Source organism: Chiloscyllium plagiosum, unplaced genomic scaffold (assembly GCF_037043375.1).
Source record: "Chiloscyllium plagiosum isolate Xiang-an unplaced genomic scaffold, Cpla_swu_hap1 HiC_scaffold_11, whole genome shotgun sequence".
NCBI lineage: Eukaryota > Metazoa > Chordata > Chondrichthyes > Orectolobiformes > Hemiscylliidae > Chiloscyllium > Chiloscyllium plagiosum.
Genome location: NW_028270149.1, coordinates 48,845,826 through 48,865,367, shown reverse-complemented (window position 1 = coordinate 48,865,367; position 19,542 = coordinate 48,845,826). Strand labels below are relative to the sequence as shown.

General features: G+C 39.0%; 1 protein-coding gene across 5 annotated transcripts; it reads left to right on the top strand.

Annotated features, from left to right (window-relative positions):
* Positions 1-64: 64 nt before the first annotated feature.
* On the top strand, positions 65-18,289 carry cox11 (cytochrome c oxidase assembly homolog 11 (yeast)). Of its 5 annotated transcripts, XM_043704731.2 has the most exons (6): positions 107-154; positions 1,003-1,111; positions 4,248-4,646; positions 12,398-12,553; positions 14,837-14,962; positions 17,575-18,289. In XM_043704731.2, exons 3-6 carry the CDS (start codon positions 4,332-4,334, stop codon positions 17,755-17,757), a joined length of 780 nt encoding a protein of 259 aa, XP_043560666.1. In that variant the 5' UTR covers positions 107-154; positions 1,003-1,111; positions 4,248-4,331; the 3' UTR covers positions 17,758-18,289. The 5 variants fall into 5 exon arrangements, with proteins under 5 accessions (XP_043560665.1, XP_043560667.1, XP_043560666.1 ...); XM_043704730.2 differs by lacking the exon at positions 1,003-1,111 and having other exon boundaries at positions 65-154; XM_043704732.2 differs by lacking the exon at positions 1,003-1,111 and having other exon boundaries at positions 74-171.
* Positions 18,290-19,542: the final 1,253 nt, after the last annotated feature.

The following is a 19,542-nucleotide window of genomic DNA, read 5'->3' as shown; positions in this document are numbered from 1 at the left end:
TGTAGTCCCATTAGCCGCCTGAGTGCACGTGATCTGCACATGCGCGGCGACCGATTGGCATTCTGGGTAATGTAGTATCACCAGCGGCTGTTCCGGAAGCTGATGTACAGTTATAAAGATTTTGCTTTGTGTGAACTTCGACTGTCAGAACAGGGTATTTGTTTTTATTCTGTATGTACTTCTCATTGAGTCATACGTTCAGTCTGCAAAGCTGTGGCCTTTTAATAGTTAGGCAGAGGTAGTGGGCGTGTAACGTTTTTGTGTGTCTCTGGGCCTGGGCCTTAGATCAAGCTCCTCAACCTGAGTGATGAGGAAGAGCTGTGAGATTGAATGGATGGAGTTTGTAGCCGGGGTTTTGTGGGTTAGTACAGACTACCTGTTCTCACTGGGAATTTTAATGTTGTGGGGCAGCGGCTTGGAATATTCATAACGTGGAGATTGGCCTTATTAAGTACAGTCATTCTTACTTGTCTGCTGCTAGTAAGTTAAAATTTATTAAATCTTGAACTTCACAAGTGGCACTGAGAGCATTTCTTCCTTGTTCCAATAGCGAGTTAATCAGGCCCATCTCCAAATTGGGTATACAACTGCAATGTCCTCATGATTTTTGGGTGAGATATTAAACAGCTTTCTCAGTGAAATTAGAAACGCAAAAACTGCAGATTCTGGAATCCAATTAAACAAGCAAGTGGCTGGAAGAACACAGCAAGCCAGGCAGCATCAAGAGGTGAAAAAGTCAACATTTCAGGCATAACCCTTCCTCAGGACTGGGAGTGGGTGTAAGGGGAACTGCAGATAAAGGGGGTGGGGGAGTAGGGTGGTGAGGTGGGGAATAGGTGAACACAGGTAGAGGGTATAACCTGGTTGGTCAATGGGAGGAATGAGCCTGACTTGTGGTCTTCTCAGTGAATATAGACAATCCTAAAGCAGTTATTTTTTGGAAAACTTAAAAGGAGTTCTACTTCCTAACCTGATCAATTAATACTTACTCCCTCCGTTAAGACCAGAAAAACAGATTCTCCAGTTTTGCATTACTAAAGCAGCTTTTCTGTAGAAGAGTCATGTTGATCTCGAAATATGAACTTTATTTCTCTCACAACTACCAGATCTAGTAAGTTTCTCCAGCACTTTATTATTACTTTATGGAGCTTGCTTCGTGCAGATTGGTTGTGGGGTTTTCTACTCAACAAAAATGCCTCTTCTTCACTATGACTTTGTTAGCAGTAAAGCACTTTGAGGTATCCTAGCATTTACAGTAGAGTTTTATAAGCAAGTACAATGACATAAATTGCTATGGAGAAACTCAGTAGGCCAGCAGCATCTGTTGGAAGAAAGCAGAGTTAATATTCTTCAGAATTTACATTTATTTCAATGCAAGAGGCTTAACAAGGAAGGCAGATGAATTTAGGCCATGGTTAGGAACATGGGAATGGGATATCATAGCAATTACAGAAATGTGGCTCAGGGATGGACAGGATTGGCAGCTTAATGTTCCAGTATACAAATGCTACTGGAAGGACAGAAAGGGAGGTAAGGAAGGAGGGGCAACTAGGGTTAGGGAGAATCCAAAAGGTTTTTACAAATACATTAAAGGAGAAAAGGGAGAGAATAGGGCCCCTCAAAGATCAGCAAAGGAGCCGCAGCAGATGGGGAGATATTAAACAAGTGTTTTGCACCAGTGTTTACTGTGGAAAAGGACATGGAAATATAGAATTTAGGGAACTAGATGGTAACATCTTGAAAAATGCCCGTATTACGGAGGAGGAAATGCTGGATATCATGAAAAGCATAAAAGTAGATAACTTCCCAGGACCTGATCAGGTGTACCCTAGAACTCTATGGGAAGGTAGGGAAGTGATTGCTGGGCCTCTTGCTGAGATATTTGTATCATCAATAGTCACAGGTGAGGTGCCGAAAGAATGGAGGTTGGCTAACGTGGTGCCACTGTTTTAGAAAGGTGGTAAGGACAAGCCAGGGAACTACAGACTGGTGAGCCTGACGTGGTGGTGGGCAAGTTGTTGGAGGGAATCCTGAGGGACAGGATGTACATGTATTTGGAAAGGCAAGGACTGATTGGGGATAGTCAAAATGGTTTTGTGCATGGGAAATCATGTCTCTCAAACTTGATTGAGCTTTTTGAAGAAGTAACAAAGAGGATTGATGAGGGCAGAGCGGTGGACGTGATCTATATGGACTTCAGTAAGGTGTTCGACAAGGTTCCCCATGGGACACTGATTAGCAAGGTTAGATCTCATGGAAGAGAAAGTGAGGTCTGCAGACGCTGGAGATCAAAGCTGAAACTTTATTGCTGGAACAGCACAGCAGGTCAGGCAGCATCCAGGGAACAGGAGATTCGACGTTTCGGGCACAGGCCCTTCTTCAGGAATCATTCCTGAAGAAGGGCCTGTGCCCGAAACGTCGAATCTCCTGTTCCCTGGATGCTGCCTGACCTGCTGTGCTGTTCCAGCAATAAAGTTTCAGCTTAGATCTCATGGAATACAGGGAGAACTAGCCATTTGGATACAGAACTAGCTCAAAGGGTGGTGGTGGAGGGTTATTTTTCAGACTGGAGGCTTGTAAGCAGTGTAGTGCCACAAGGATCGGTGCTGGGTCTTCTACTTTTTGTCATTTACATAAATGATTAGGATGTGAGCTTAAGAGGTATAGTTCGTAAGTTTGCAGATGACACCAAAATTGGAGGTGTAGTGGACAGCAAAGAGGATTACCTCAGATTACAATGGGATCTTGATCAGATGGGCCAATGGGCTGAGGAATGGCAGATGGAGTTTAATTCAGATAAAATCGAGGTGCAGTATTTTGGGAAAGCAAATCTTAGTAAGACTTATACACTTAATGGTTAGGTCTGAGGGAATGTTGCTGAACAAAGAGACCTTGGTTAACAGCTCCTTGAAAATAGGGTCACAGGTAGATAGGATGGTAAAGAAGGCATTTGGTATGCTCTCCTTTATTGGTCAGAGTATTAAGTATAGGAGTTAGGAGGTCATGGTGTGGCTGTACAGGATATTAGTTAGGCCACTGTTGGAATATTCTGTACAATTCTGGTCTCCTTCCTATCAGAAGGATGTTGTGAAACTTGAAAGGGTTCAGAAAACATTAACAAGGATGTTGCCAGGGTTGGAGGATTTGAGCTATAGGGAGAGATTGAATAAATTGGGGCTGTATTCCCTGGAGTGTCAGAGGCTGAGGGGTGACCTTTTAGAGGTTTCTAAAATCATGAGGGGTATGATTAGGATGAATAGATAAAGTATTTTCCCTCCGGTTAAGGAGTCCAGAACTAGAGGGCAAAGGTTTAGGGTGAGAGGGGAAAGATTATAAAAGAGACCTAAGGGGGCAACAGAGGGTGATACGTGTATGGAATGAGCTGCCAAAGAATGTGGTAGAGACTAGTACAATTGCAACATTTAAAACTCATCTGGGTGGTTATATGAATCGGAAAGGTTTTTGTGGGCGGGTGCTGGCAAGTGGGACTAGATTGGGTTGGGATATCTGGTTGGCATGGACGGGTTGTACCGAAAGGTCTGTTTCCATGCTGTACATCTCTATGATTCTATGACCCGAAACATTAATCTGCAGGATTGTGTGTACTTGCTGCATCAACATTTTGAATTTGCCTGCATGTTTTAAATTTGTTTCATATCACTCTTCAATGAACTTACTTGAAAAGGAATAACTGAATTATATATCTGAATCTTACTCATTAATCTAACTTATTCATTTAAACATTAATCTAAATTCCCTACTTCTTTCTGTATAATTGCTTAACCCATTTTAAGATTTTATTAATCTTATGCAAATAAATTGATGTGGGTTTAACCCATGGTGACCCATGCCATACCCAATATTGTACCCTTCCAGTGCCATTTTATAAGGTAATTGTTTGGGGGGAAACACTTTATCCAACTTAACCCATGCAATGTTGAACAAGTGTTTTGAGCCCAAAAAGAACTTCATCCTTTGACTTTGAATTATTGTTTAAGGTGTAATTTAATATTTTTTGGCTTCACTAATGAAATGAAATACCTTTTTAGTGTGCTTTGCATCCTTGTTTACTACTAACACATAACATTGATGAGAACTCTGGCCTTGTTAGTATTGTGGGACTGTCTTATTAAAAGTGGACTGCATTTCAATTTGCAAGCATTATAGCATTACTGTAGTCCATGATTCGTGTGTAATGCACTTACCGAAAAAGGGAAATGTGATAACATTTTGATATTGATTTCCAGATATTGCAGGAAGACTACTGTTTGCCATTAACATCCAAGAAGTAAAGATTACATATTAACACAACAGTCTGACTAACAATCAGCATGACGTGGTCCTGTTGGACAAGCATCTCAAGACTGTATGTCATGTCTTCTTGTCATACCTGTGCACGAAGACTACAACAGTCTGGCTCACAAAGACTGTATTCAGTATTTAATCGATATACTTCTCGGAAACCAAGTTATCTGACTTTGCAACAGCCAATGCAAGGCATCAAGAACCAAAATCCCTTTACTCGGAGCCAGGAGGAAGCATGGAGGAAGAAGAATAAAACTGTGCTCACATATATAGCGGCAACAGCAATTGGAATGATTGGCATGTCGTATGCAGCTGTACCTCTCTACAGACTTTATTGTCAGGTCAGTAAAATCTTGTGTTTGTCCCTAATAACTAAGTTGATAGGATATTCAGACATTAACAAATGCAAATTACTTGTTTTTCACGCTGTTAAGTTAGTTTTATTAATTCACTTGTGGGGCATGTTTTGCTGGCTGACCAGAAATTATTGCCTTTCTGTAATTGTTGTTACAAAGGTGGTGATGAGCTACCTTCTTGAGCTACTGCTATATGTTGACCTCCAGTACCCTTAAGAAAGGAATTCCAGGATTTTGACTCAGCAACAGTGAAGGAATGGCAATATATTTCCAAGTCAGGATGGTGAGTGACTTTGAAGGGAATTTACAGGTGATAGTGTTCCCATGTATCTGCTGCTCTTGTCCTTCTCGATGGTGGTGGTTATGAGTTTGCAAGGTGCTATCTAAGGAATTTTGATGAATTTCTGCAGTACATCTTGTAGACAGTATGTTCTATGACTGAGCATTAGTAGCAGAAGGTGTGGGTACTTGTGGATGTGGTGCCAATCAAGAAGTCTCCTTTGTCCTAAATGGTGTCAAACTTCTTAAGCATTGTTGGAGCTGCACTCATCCAGACAAGTGGGGAATATTCCATCCTGACTTATGCCTTGTAAATGGTGGACAGGCTTTGGGGAGACAGGAGCTGAGTTACTCACTGCAGTATTCCTAGATTCTGACCTTCTCTTATAGCCACTGTGTATATGTGGCAGGTCCAGTTGAGTTTCTAGTCAATGATAACCCCCAAGGAATTTGATTGTGGGGGATTCAGTGATGGTAACACCATTAACTGTCAACGAGTGGTGGTTAGATTGGCTCTTGTTGTCACTTCTTTGATAAGAATGTTGTTTGCCATCAACCCAAGCTAGGATTTTGTCCTTATTACATTTGAACATGAACTATTTCAGTATCTGAGGAATCCCAAATGATGCTGAACATTATGCAGTCATCAACGAACATCCCCACTCCTGACCTTATGATGGACAAAAGGTCATTGATAAAGCAGTTGAAGACAATTGGGCTTCGGGGACATTACCATGGGAAAATCCTGCAGAAAGGTCCTGGAGCTGAAATGACTGACCTCCAACAACTACGATCATCATCTTTTGTGCCAAGTATGACTCCAACCAGCAGAGAGTTTGCCCTCTGACACCCATTGATTCCAATTTTGCTCAGACTTCTTGGTGCCACACTGGTCAAATGTGGCATCGATGTCAAAGGCTGCCACTGTCACCTCACCTCTGGAATTCAGCTCTTTTGGCCATGTTTGAATCAAGGTTGTATTGAGTCAGGATCTGAGTGGCCATGGCAGAACCGAAACTGGGTATCACTGAGCAAATTATTGCTGAGCAGGTGCTGATTGATAGCATTGTTGGTGACATCTTCCATCACTTTACGAAGATTGAGAGTTGACTGATGGGACAATAATTGGCTGGGTTGGATTTGTCCTTTATTTTTTGTGTGCAGGACATGTCAGGGCAATTATCCATTTTCTCCGATAGATACCAGCTTGGCTAGTGGAGTGGCAAGTTCTGGTGCACAACTTTTCAGTGCTATTGCTGGAATATAGTCAGGGCCCATAGCCGTTCAAGTGTCCAGTACTTCCAACTGTTATTTGATGTCATGTGAAGTGAATCAGTTTGGCAGATGATTAAAATCAGTAATGCTGGGGACCACTGGAGGTGGCCGAATTGGATCATCCACTTAATGCCTCTGGCTGAAGATTGCTGCAAATGCTTTAGCCCGATCTTTTGCATTGAATTAAGCTCTTCCATCATTGTGGCTGAGGATACATGTGGAACCGTCTCCTAGAGTAGTTGTTTCATTCTCCACCACCATTCCCAACTGGATGTGGCAGGACTGCAGAGCTTAGATATGATCTGTTAGTTATGGGATCACTTAGCTCTGTTTATTATTTGTTGTTTATGCTGTTTGGCATGTAAGTGGTACTTTTGGTAGCTCATTTTTCAGCCTGCCTGGTACTGCTCCTGGCATGTACTACTGTACTCTCCATTGAAACAAGGTTGATCCCTGGCTTGATAGCAATGGTTTAGTGGGGGATATGCCAGGCCATGAAGTTGCAAATTGTGGCTGCAATTGATGGATTCTGCTGCTATTGATAGCCAACAGCACCTCGTGGATGCCTAGTTGTGAGTTGTTAGATGCATTTGAAGTTTCAAAATGTGTCCCATTTAACACAGTAATTGTGCCACAAAACAGGATGGAAGTTATTCTCAATGTGAAGGTAGGACTTTGGTTTCACAAGGACTATGCGGTGGTCACTCTTATTGATACTGTCATGAAAAGGTGCATCTGCAGCTGATAGATTGGTAAGGATGAGGTCAAGTATGTTTTTCCCACTTGTTGGTTCCGTCACCACCTGCCACAGACTCAATGTAGTAGCTGTATCTTTAGGATCTGACCAGCTCAATTAGTAGGCTGTTGCTGAGTCAATCTTGATGCTGAGCATTGTAATCTCCCACCCAGAGTGCATTTTGTACCCTTGCCACCCTTATTGCTTCCTCCAAGTGCTGTTCAATATGAATGAGTACTGATTTATCAGCTGAGGTAGGACAGTACGTGGTAATCAGCAAGAGTTTCCTTGCCCATGAGATTTCAAGGGGTCCAGAGTCATTGTTGAGAACTGCAGGGCAACTCTCTCCCGATTGTATACCACTGTACTTCCACCTCTGCTGGATCTGTACTGAGTCAGAAATCAGGTTATAGTCCAACAGGTTTATTTGAAATCATAAGCTTTCAGAGCATAGCCCTTTCATCTGGTGAAGTGAGAGTGAAGCACACAGAACACAGAATTTATGGGCAGAGAGAGATCAAAAGATCATACAAATTTTGAGAGTGGAGTTTCAAATAGAAAGTATCTACAGGTGACCAAGAGTGTTAGACAGTGTGAGTAAACTGTCAACAGCTGAATAACAAGCGAATGGATGACCAATAATCTGACTAAATGAGGTAGAGAGATAATTACAAAAAATTAAAAATGAGGTGGTGCTGGAGATAAACTAAATGACCAGTCTGATTATAGGTCATCTCTTCACTTGTTATTCAGCTGTTTGCACTTTACTCATGCCATCTACCACTCTTGGTCACCTGCAGAGGCTTATTATTTTACATTCCACTCACATCATTTATGTGATCTTTTGATCTCTCTGCCCATACATTGTGTTCTGTGTGCTTCTCTCTTACTTCACCAGATGAAGGGACTACTCTCCGAAAGCTTGTGATTTCAAATAAACCTGTTGGACTATAACCTGGTGTGTGATTTCTGACTTTGTCCACCGCAGCCCAACACTTGACCCCTCCATATCAGGATCTGTACTGCTGGTAGGACAGGAAATATCGAGGAAAGGTGTTTGGAAAATTGTCTGTAAGGTATGATTCCATGAGTAACTTGATTTGAGTTTTTTGAGGAAGTGACAGAGAAGATTAACGAAAGCAGAGCAGTGGACATTGTCTATATGGACTTCAGCTAGGCATTTGATAAGGTTCCTTGTGGTAGACTTGTTAGCAAGGTTAGATCACATGGAATCCAGGGTGAACTAGCCATTTGGATATAAAATTGGTTTGAGGGTAGGAGACAGGATGGTGATGCAGGGTTGTATTTTGGACTGGAGACTTGTGACCAGCAATGTACCGCAAGGAACAATGCTGGGTCCACTGCTTTTTGTCATTTATATAAATGATTTAATGTGAATATCAGAGGAATAGTTAATAAGTTCGCAGATGACACCAAAATTGGTGGTGTAGTGGACAGTGAAGAAAGTTACCTCAGAGTATAATGTAACCTTGATCAGATGGGCCATGAAGCTGAAGAGTGGCACATGGAGTATAATTTTGAAAAACGTGAGGTGTTGCAATTTGTTAACGCAAATCGGGGCAAGACTTATACACTTAATGATAGGGTCCTGGGGAGTGTTGCCGAACTGAGATCTTGGGTTGCAGCTTCGTAATTCCATGGAAGTGACATCACAGATAGTAGGGTAATGTAGAGACATTTGGTATACTTCCTTTACTGGTCAATGCATTGAGTGTAGGATAATGGAATGTCATGTTGCAGTTGTACAGGACATTTATTAGGCCACTTTTGGAATACTGTGTTCAATTCTGTTTCCCTGCTACATGAAGGATGTTGTTAAACTTTAAAAGATGCAGTAAAGATTTACAAGGATGTTGCCACAGTTGAGGGTTTGAGCAATAGGGAGAGGCTGAATAGAGTGGGACTGTTTTCCCTGGAGTGTCGGAGGCTGAGGGGTGACCTTAGAGATTTATAAAATCATGAGGGGCATGGATAGCTTGAATAGCCAAGGTTTTCTTCCCAGGTGGGGGAAGTTCAAAACTAGAGAGCATAGGTTTAAGGTGAGAGGGGAAAGATTTAAAAGGGACCGAGGGGGAATTTGTTTACAGAGAGGTTGGTTCATGTATGGAATGAGCTGCCAAATAAAGTAGTGGAGGAAAGTACAAATGCAACATTTAAAAGGCATCTGGATGGGTGCATGAATAGGAAGGCTTTAGAGGCATATGAGCCAAATGCTGGCAAATGGGACTAGATTAAATTAAGATGTCTGGTAGGCATTGAAGAGTTGAACCGAAGAGTCTGTTTCCATGCTGCACAATTCTATGACTTGTTGCTTGACTAATCTGTGAGACAGTTTTCCCAATTTTGGTAGTAGCCTTAGTCATTAGGAGGACTTTACAGAATTGACTGGGCTATTTCTGCAGTTTCTTTTCTGATGTCTACGTCGATTCCAGGTGGTCCTTCCGATTTAATTTCTTTGTTGAGATTTTGTAGCAATTGATAGTGGCTTGCTAGATTATTTCCGAGGGCATTTGAGAGTCTACCATATCTCCGTGGGTCTGGCGTTACATGTAGGCCAGTCCAAGTGAGGATGACAGATTTCCTTCCTGAAGGACCTTTGTGAGCCAGATGGATTTTTTTTTGACAGTTGACAATTGTTAATGATCTTCAGTAGATCCTTAATTACAGATGTTCTCAATTGAAAAATTTCGCTATCTGCCAAGGTGAGATTCAAGCCAAGGAAGATCTCTCCAGAAGTTTAGCTGAATTTCTAGAAAATAGTCAAACCGTCGTACCACTAAAGCCATTGCCTCCCTTGTCTTATTTTTAAAGTAAAATCGTCAAACAGCTAACTGGGCATGTCGAAGCTCGTGGACTGATATTAAATACTGCTCTTGACTGACTGTTACAAAACTCCTTCATGGTGAGACAGTCTTGTTAGTATTAAATGACTCACGAGATGAAGTCTAGAACATTGAGCAGCTAAGACCTGTGCTCACTGGAGTTCAGAAAGATGCAATCTAATTGAGGTACGTAAAGCAATAAAGGGGTTTGGAAAGGTCCTGAAGAAGGGCTCATGCCCAAAATGTCGATTCTCCTGCTCCTTGGATGCTGCCTGACCTGCTGCGCTTTTCCAGCAACACATTTTCAGCTCTGATCTCCAGTATCTGCAGTCCTCACTTTTTCCCTCTTGTAAGGCAAACTAGGACAAGAGACCATAGTTTTTGGCTGAGGGTTGGCAGATTTAACATGGACATGAGGAAGAATTACTTCTCTCCTCGGGTGATTCTGTGGAATTTCCAACCTCAGAGTGTGGTGGATGCTGAGTTATTGAATAAATTTAAGGAGGAGTTTGAAAGATTTTTAATTAATAATTTGTTAAATGGTTGTGGAGAGTGGGCAGGGAAGTGGAGTTTAAGCTAAAATGAAATTAGACATGATTGTACTGGATTCAAGAGCCTGAATTGCCTCCTCCTGCTCCTAGTTCTTGTATTCTCATGTAAAATATTTTTTAATACAAATACAACAACCAGAGAAATTCCCTGTCCCACCCCAAATAAATCAAACGCTGGAAATAATTGAGGGGTCACATATGCTAGGTCTCAAATGTGAGACTCATGAGAGCTAGCAGAAACGATATAAGGTGCATCAGAGTTGATCATGGACAGAGTTCAGACAGAAAGAATATAGAAATCATAGAATCCCCACAGTGTGGAAATAGGCCGTTGAGTCCACACTGACCCTCCAAAGAGCATCCCGCCCAAATCTAACCCCCCAATCCTAACCCTGTTATTCTGCATTTACCATGACTACTCCATCTAGCTTGCACATCACTGGACACTATGGGCAATTTAGCATGGCCAATACACCTAACAAGCACATCTTTGGACTGTGGGAGGAAACCCAAGCAGGCACAGCCATGGCTGGAATCGAGCCCGGGTCCCTGGCACTGTGAGGCAGCAGTGCTAACCACTGCAGCACATAGATGCATCTATTTTGTTTCTTTAAATATAATTAGCTATACTTCATTCCTAAATAGAGAAAGTAAAAACTAGAAGGTGAAAAATTCCTGGGAGAGTAAATTCTTACAGACTTATGACAAACAAAAATCACTTCTCCCTAATCAGGTTCCACGGCAGCTTTTCTCCTGGAAACGTGGCCATCATCTTTCTGCAGCCAACACCAATTACTCATTTTTCATCAGTAATGATGAGATGGAGTGGTTGTTGTGTTTACCTCCAAAAAGAATATTATTCCTGAAGTTATTTATTGCGTGCAGAGCCTTCTGATGTTGTGGTGATGCAAGATGCTGCATTGATGTTTGTCTTTTGTTAGAACGAGAAACAAAATGGTCTGCTTCATGGGAGTTTAGTATCATTACTTGTGAAGGATAATGAAATGTAAATGATTTAATATGTTGACCTTAAGAGTTCAGCAGAATCCATAATTCTAATTAAAGTAAGTTTCTAATAGGAATTGCAGTCTAAAATAGTAAATCAGAAAAATAATGTTAGAATGCAATGCTCAGTACTTCTTGGTCCTAAATTATACTAATAAATATGACAATACAAAAATGGAAGAACTGAAAGGAGCAGTGATATTAATTTGACATTATAAAGGAGTCCCATTACAGTTCATGCTAATAGCATAACTGCTGGGTCAATTGTTATTTTTAATTATGAGATGAAGATCTTTGATTAAGAAAAAGTATCAAAGAATTTTGGCAGTTGTAAGTGTATGGAATTAGGTCAAAGTTTGACCATAATCTAATTAAATTGTGAAAACAGACTCAAGGAGCTAAATAGCCAAGGTTATTTGTTCCCATTAATGCTTCTTTCTTCTTAGAGTTGGGTTTAATTCTGTAAGGTGATGCCATTCATGTGTTAAAAACTACATTAAAGACAATAATGTTTTTGAAATGAATATTTACAAAGAGATGGTGATGGCAGTGATTGTTGTGAGATAATCCTTTTGTAGGACATTACATCTTTCGGTCTTGCTCAAATCAAACCCATAAAACTTTTGCCAGTAATGTTAACAAAACAAGTTAATTGGCTGACCTATTGTTAAGTGAACTCATCTCGGTGTTTAAAATAAAAGTTAGCATGGAATTTTTGTCATAGAAAATCGCAGGTAGATGTTAAGTTTTATTTTTGTTAAAAGTAATCTTTGTGAAACTGGTGTAGTAAAAGTTAAATAATTGGAACAGTTACAATGCAATAGTGAGGCAAGGTGGTTTTACAGGTTGCAATGCTTAGACACATTTATCTGTGATGTATTTTCATTTTATGTGCCAAAACAAAAAATGCTAATTCAAAAACTATCACGACAGATCAACTATCAGTGTTTGGTCAACAGTGCTGCATAAAATGTTAAATATCAGAATTTCCAAACTTTAAGAAGTATTCTTCTGTCAAACATTTTAGCATTGATTGTCTATTTTCAGGCTACAGGACTAGGAGGGACTGCAGTAGCTGGTCACAATGTGGATCAAGTAGAAACCATGGAACCTGTGAAGGATCGAATCATTAAAGTCACTTTCAATGCAGATGTCCATGCCAGTCTGCAATGGAATTTTAGACCCCAGCAAACTGAAATCTACGTGAGTTAAAACAAGTAGAGCTCTGATAGATGTGAACTTATAGTACGAGCAGTGATACCAAATAAGTTCAATGATGATATATTTTCCTGACTACTCAGGACAAAAATGATTCACAGCAGACTTTATCATTAACAGAAGAAATATCTATTTATTGTAAATAAACATTAACGTTAATATAGAATCATAGAATCCCTACAGTGTGGAAACAGGCCCTTCGGCCCAACAAGTCCACAACGACCCTCTGAACAGTAACCCACCCAGACCCATTCCCCTACTACTCTACATTTACCCTTGACGAATGCACCTAACCTGCACATCCCTGACCACTATGGGCAATTTAGCATGGCTAATTCACCTACCCTGCACATCTTTGGATTGTGGGAGGAAACCGAAGCACCCAGAGAAAACTCATGCAGACACGGAGAATGTGCACAGACAGTCGCCCAAGGCGGGAATCAAACCTGTGTCCCTGATGCTGAGGCAACAGTGCTAACCACTGAGCCACCATGCCGCCAGAATAGCATATATGACAGAGAAAAGGAAAGGATTACTACGTCACAATAATGCAATTTAAAATGTATTTTCTTAAGCTCCAAAACACACACATTCATAAATAAAATAGACAAATGGCAAAATCGAAAGGATTTAAGACAAATATTGTGGGTGGCAGAATATGGACAGGAAATCATTTTCTAGAGCTCCAAGTCCAGATGACAAGGGTGGGGAAATTGTTTCTCAATTCTTTGGATTTTAGCAATGATGACATGCTATTGTCCAAAGAACAGTGGTCATTTATCAAATATATGAATGATCAGATGGGCTGAGGTCTTGTTTTACACTAGAATTGTTTCTTCTAATGTTTTTTTGTCTTTTCACTCTCAGAGAAAGGAGAGAAATATTTTGCATTTGCAAGTTCTGGATTTTTCTGGTTGTACAGCTCTCTTAAGCCTTTAGCAAACTGCAGTTTGACAAATGTTGTCAAGCAGCTTCTCCTTAACTCAGAAATTCCTGGTGATGTTCTGTGTTAATGATTCTAACCATCTTGTTGCTCTTGGAGCAACAAAGTCTTTTATAGCTAACAATGTGCATCATTTGATTTTTCAAGTCACAAAACTTTTCTAGCATTTCAGTTATGTAGCAGTCTCCAACTTTCATTCCAGTTTATAGTTCAAAAAGGAAATGTATGTAGTTCCTTACATTACCTTTGTCCCAGAAAGAATTCTGAGGTAGAAAGATCAAATTTCACAACCATTTTAGAGAAAAAGAATGTTTCTCATCTTTATCCTAAAAGAACAGCCCCTGATTTTTAAACAGTGAACCTTAATTCTGGACTAACCCGCAAACGAAACATCCTTTCACCTTACCAAGACTGTTCAAGATTTTTCTAACGTGAATCAAATCCTGCCAAACCCCTAGTCATCTAAACGTCACTGGGAGCAAGTCCAGTTTGTTCAACCTTTTTTTAAATATGTAAAACCATTTACTTTTATCAATCTATTAAACCTCCTCTAAACTGCCTCCAACAGTCCAATTTACATGCTTCCTTAAAGAATAAGACCAAAACTTCATATATCATTCGAAATCTGGTCTCATCAATGCTCTGTATAACATCCTTTCTTTAGTTCAATTCAAGTCATAATGAAGGCTAGTATTCCATTAGCGTTCTCAATTACCTGCATACCGATATGGTAGCCTTTTGGGATTCAAGAGCTGGAACATCTAGATCTCTGTGCACATCAAAATTCTAGAGTAATTGTCCATTTAGTAATACTGTAAGTTTGTATTCATTCTTTCAAAGTGAACAACTTCATGTTTTCCCTTTTTTTTTGCGCCTATTTATCTGCAAAGATGGGATTTAATTATGAGCAAATCGCTATTCATAAGAACTAATACTGGAATCATGAATGCATGTTTATATGTATATTCCGGTGTTTAAATTAACAAGATAAATTATACCTAGGAAACAGACCAGGCCTGGATGTCTTGATTCCCTAGACATGAGATCAACAAAATTGTAAGACTAATAAATCCATTTGTAGATCCATGGGCAAAAACGGATCTTCTGCAAATGTTGTACACACACTGTCATTTGCCACTGTTTGTGAAATTCCTGTTATGTTGTCAAGGTAGCACTGTTGTATAATATGGACCATAATTTTTTTGAATAGCTGATAGATTTCTTGAATTCCATGCCTTCTAATTATTAATACTCGTGCAGCAGTACTAATGAGTAAGAGAGTTATGTTATGTGAGAATGTTATCTTTGTTTTAATTTCATCCCAGGTTGTTCCTGGAGAAACAGCTTTGGCATTCTATAAAGCGAAAAATCCTACTGACATACCAGTCATTGGTATTTCTACTTACAATGTTGTACCGTTCGATGCAGGACAGTATTTCAATAAAATACAGGTATGAATAAAATTAGTCACATGCTAGAAGTAAAAGATTTTTTAAATGCTTTTGTTAAATTTCATATTTTCAGTGAGAGTTCCAGATGTGGGGCAGATTCAGGTGACCCTTATTGTGATTTATAGCTCAATTACAACATACAGCAAAAAAGGCAAACCAAAAGCTTCAGAATGTCTTAAATTATACAATATACACTGAGAGTGCATCTCCCCCGCTTTGATTATTATTGGTCAGCAGCGTTGAGTTATCCATCTATAATTGGCTCTCCAATACAGCAATTTAAGCTTGCTTCAGCAAAACAACAAAGAAATGGACAGGCTTGTCTTTCAGGATGTCTTCCAGATTCTTATCTTCTTTCCTGAGGTTTTCCACAATGGATACTATATTCAAGGAACATTTGCCAGCCATACCATGTTAACTGCCAATTAATTCAGTATTTGCCTATTATTTCTCATTACAGGAAATAGAAAAGAATATTGATTTTTGATCAGTTCCAACAAAGTTACATGATTAGGTGATTGTTAGAATTCTAATGTTAGAATTCTTTAGCTAACAAGTTGTCTTAATGTGTTCATTCAGTCCACATTTCAAAGTCTGCTAATCTCTGTATTCATTTTCTCTAGGCAGTGATAAGTGGTATTTACTGTATGAATACCGTTTGAATCCTTGTGATGCATCAGCTGCAACCTTGAGTTGCTATTGTTAATGTTGTTATCTATGTCTTATGCGTAAGCTGAATCAAGAGTTAAATGTTATTATCTATGTTTTATGCACACTCAGCAACCTAGAAATGTTACTGTTAGCCTTGTTCTGCCACACTAGCCAAGGGCAGCCGTTGCCCATTCTGTGTTTCTCAGTTGTGGGAAGCCCTGCCAACTTTCATGCAATCTTCTGATTTTAACTACTGTGACTACAAATGCAATTTTACTTTCCTAAGGCAGTACTTTTTATGTCATTGTGTGGGTTTGGTTTCTGCACACTCAAAGACCCTGTGCAAATACTGACACATTTCCAGGGACCGCTTGTTTGTCTTAGAACGGTGTTTAATATTAAAGACACTGTAGAAATGCAAGTAATTCTTGTGGTTTATATATTTTATTAAAGCTCTTGCCTTACACATCTCATCTCCTCAGACCTAGAATTGCAGTTTGGTCAGTTTGTTTCAACAAGATATGGTATTGTAAAGTCTATGGAACAAATATTCAAAACAAACTGCCCATCTTACTGGGTATCTTTGTATTAATTAATTTCAACAGTATCTTACAGCTATGGTTTAGCCTGGGAGCAAGTCTGCAACCATCTGGCCCTGTACATCAGTTTGCAAATCATTAGCCATTTTGCAAATTTAGTTGAGATGTCATTCTCCCAGGGCCAAGCGGTGCTGGGTCAGCTCTCATTAAGTTTACAATTACTGTATCCATTGCAATCAATTGAGTCATCCTAAGCACAAGGACTCCTCCCAGTCTCTGCCATCATTGGAGTAAGCAAAAAGTGAGGACACCCAGCATGGTAATTCAGCATTTTTTTTCAGTCTTGTTTTAAGTAATGCTTTTCTATTTCCTTAAATCACACTCCAACTTTTAAAAAAAAGCTTTGCAGCTCATGTATTACATCGAGTGATGCATGCAATATCTCGAGCACAAAAAAATCACATGTTGCGTTCTTCTGATACACAATAGTAATAAAATATTAAAGAAAATTCACTATTCTTTGAACAATAATTTGTATGTATTACAGCCTGTAATCTGATCTTCTAGTTTTTGTAGCATCAGAACATTACTGTTGAAGTGTAATCAAATGAAATGATAAGGTTTCATTACAATTAGCTCCACTCAGTTTTAAAATGTGATTACGTTGTTGTAATTTATGTGGTAGTCGTGGATGAGGAAGGCCTCTCACCCTTTCAATGTAGAAAAAGTGCCCTTTCCCATCATCCCTTATATTTCCAAAGTGCAGTATCTCATGTTTGTGAATAATTTTCATTTTATTACTGTGACCACCAGACCTTGAAGTATTTTCCACAAATTGATCACACTTAATTTGAAGACAAGCTTCCTGAAATTAGTCTACAGTTTTCTTTTCTTATTTAAACTTGCCATTATTATTACACTGTACGATTTAATTTGACATAAATATATAGATTAACCTTTTGTTTTAGCATGTTTAGGTTCCTGTCAGTTAATTCCCATTGAGGTTGAAAAACCTAACTTGTAGGTCAGTCCTTTGGCACTAAAAATTGATGTTGTATCTTTGCATATTCCCCAGAGTTCGAAAGTCTCTCCATCTCTGTGATTCTGAACTGGGCTCAATGATCAAGTTGTAGTTTGATCAGGGAAATGTACAGAGAGAAACCAATGCTGTCTTTCAGGTGATTCATCAAGTAGCATCCATTATGACAATTTGTGATACTATTTCACAATACTTGCCGCTCTTCATTCCCTGCTTCAGTATTCTTACCAAAGCAGGAGCTAAAATTGATTGAGAATGACGTTGTGAACTTAAGAGGTGGAGATATAATGGTAGTAGAATCCTTTATCCCTTCTATATGCTTGATCTAATATGTGTTGGTAAAAGATCTACTAACTTTCATTTACAATGCCTCTTTCTTTCAGTGTTTCTGTTTTGAAGAGCAACGACTGAATCCTCATGAAGAAGTGGATATGCCAGTTTTTTTTTATATTGACCCTGAATTTGCAGAAGATCCAGGAATGGCACGAGTAGACACAATCACACTCTCTTACACATTCTTTGAGGCAAAAGATGGTCAGAATCTACCTCTACCTGGATATAATTAACTAAAAAGTGCTTTGAATTTAGAGTGTTATGCTGATTTACAGTGTATCAGATGGTTGCACCAGTAATACTCAATGTTGTGATTCCAAAAGAAGTGATTCAGGCAAAATAACAATGTAATAACAAACAATAATTTCATAGGCATACAAGACAACATGAATAGAAATCGAAATGAAGAATCAAAGAATAAAGACTTTGGAAAGTGCATAACCAAGTTTGAAATTCAAAGGAATTTCAAAATGTTTTCCAAGATTGCAACAATCTATCATGCAAACATCTTGGTAGGAAGTTGGGAGGTTGAATCTTTCTCTCTCTCTCTCCAAAGGTCTTGCCAGCCCTGCTAATTTTCTCCAACATTTTCTGTTTTTATTTCGGATCTGCAGCAACCATACTACTTTGCTTTCATATGGTTAGGACCTTTGATATAGCTTTTCATTCATGCACTAACAGTTATAATTTCAATTAGAAAGTATTGAAAATGTTCTGTTTTTCCCAATTCCTCAATGTAATAATAAAGAAGGTTTGTGGACTGGATACCATTAGTGCATCTGATAAATGTACACCCTAACCATGTACTTCCTAACCATGTACTTTCAATTAGATATGAATAAATTGTTTTGACATAGTAAGATCTGACTATAAAGTTACCAAAGTTGGCAACTGTATAGTTCAGGAGTCATGACTTTTGCAAGAGTTAGGCAAAATGGAAAGGTGGAGGGTTACCCCTAATAATAAACAGAGGGGGTAAACTGCAGTGGAGAGAAAGGATCTTGAAAAATCAAAACCTAAAATCAATTTAGGTGTAAAATTAAAACAATAAAGGTCAAAAAACGAGTGTAAGTGGTAATTAAATTTGCAGTGTTGGACAGATTATATAGAAATAATCAGGGAATTGAGCATAATATAAAGGTTGGAAGAGGATTAAAAATTTGCAAGGGGGTATAAATATATTAAGTGAGATGGAGAACAACAAAGCAAATGGAATATAATGCAGAGAAGTGAGAAATTATTCACTTTGGTGGGAAAACAGAAAAGCAGAATATATTTTTAGTATTGGTAATCAGATGAAAGTCAGTGATTTTGTACACAAGTCACAAAGTTAACTTGCGATTCAGCAAGAATTAGGACAGCATGTTGGCCTTTATAATAAAGGTGTTAGAATTAAACATTTTAAAAAATTCTTACTGCAGTTACATAGAGCCTTGAGGCCACACTTGGCGTACTTTGTGCAGTTTTGGTCTCCTTACCTAAAGAAGAATGTATTTGCCTTAGAAGAGGTTGTAACAAACATTCACTAGACTGACTGCAAAGATGAACTGATAGTCTACTTAATTTTTCCCCATACGTCAAAGCCTATTTTCTCTAAATTTTAGATGAATAAGTGCTCTTCTTAATTGAAATGTGGAAACTGCTTAGAAAGTTTGACTGGATAGATGCTAGGAGAATGTTTTGCCTGGCTGGAGTGCTTGGATCTAGGAGACATCGTCTCAGACCAAAGGGCAACAACAACTTATGACTGAAGTGATAAAACATTCTCATTCAAACAGTTGTGAATATCTGGAATTGTCAACCGAAGGGAAATCCTCAGTTGTTGTGTACATTCAAGGCTCAGTTGAGTATTTGTGTACTGAGGGTTTTAAAGGTCTCTGAATATTATTGGAAAGTAGAATTGAGATAGAAGTTAAGTCATGATCTCAGTGATTGGTACAGAAGGCTCAAAGGAATAAATGGTCATCCCTTCTGCAAAATGTTCATTTTTATATTTTCAAAACATTCTGGACATATTA

Excerpts from the sequence above, each read along its gene's own strand:
- cox11 (XM_043704730.2), top strand. The coding sequence starts at position 4,332 with ATGACGTGGTCCTGTTGGACAAGCATCTCAAGACTGTATGTCATGTCT. Across the intron at positions 12,554-14,836 it reads CCCAGCAAACTGAAATCTAC|GTTGTTCCTGGAGAAACAGC; the intron begins GTGAGTTAAAAC and ends ATTTCATCCCAG. Across the intron at positions 14,963-17,574 it reads AGTATTTCAATAAAATACAG|TGTTTCTGTTTTGAAGAGCA; the intron begins GTATGAATAAAA and ends TCTTTCTTTCAG.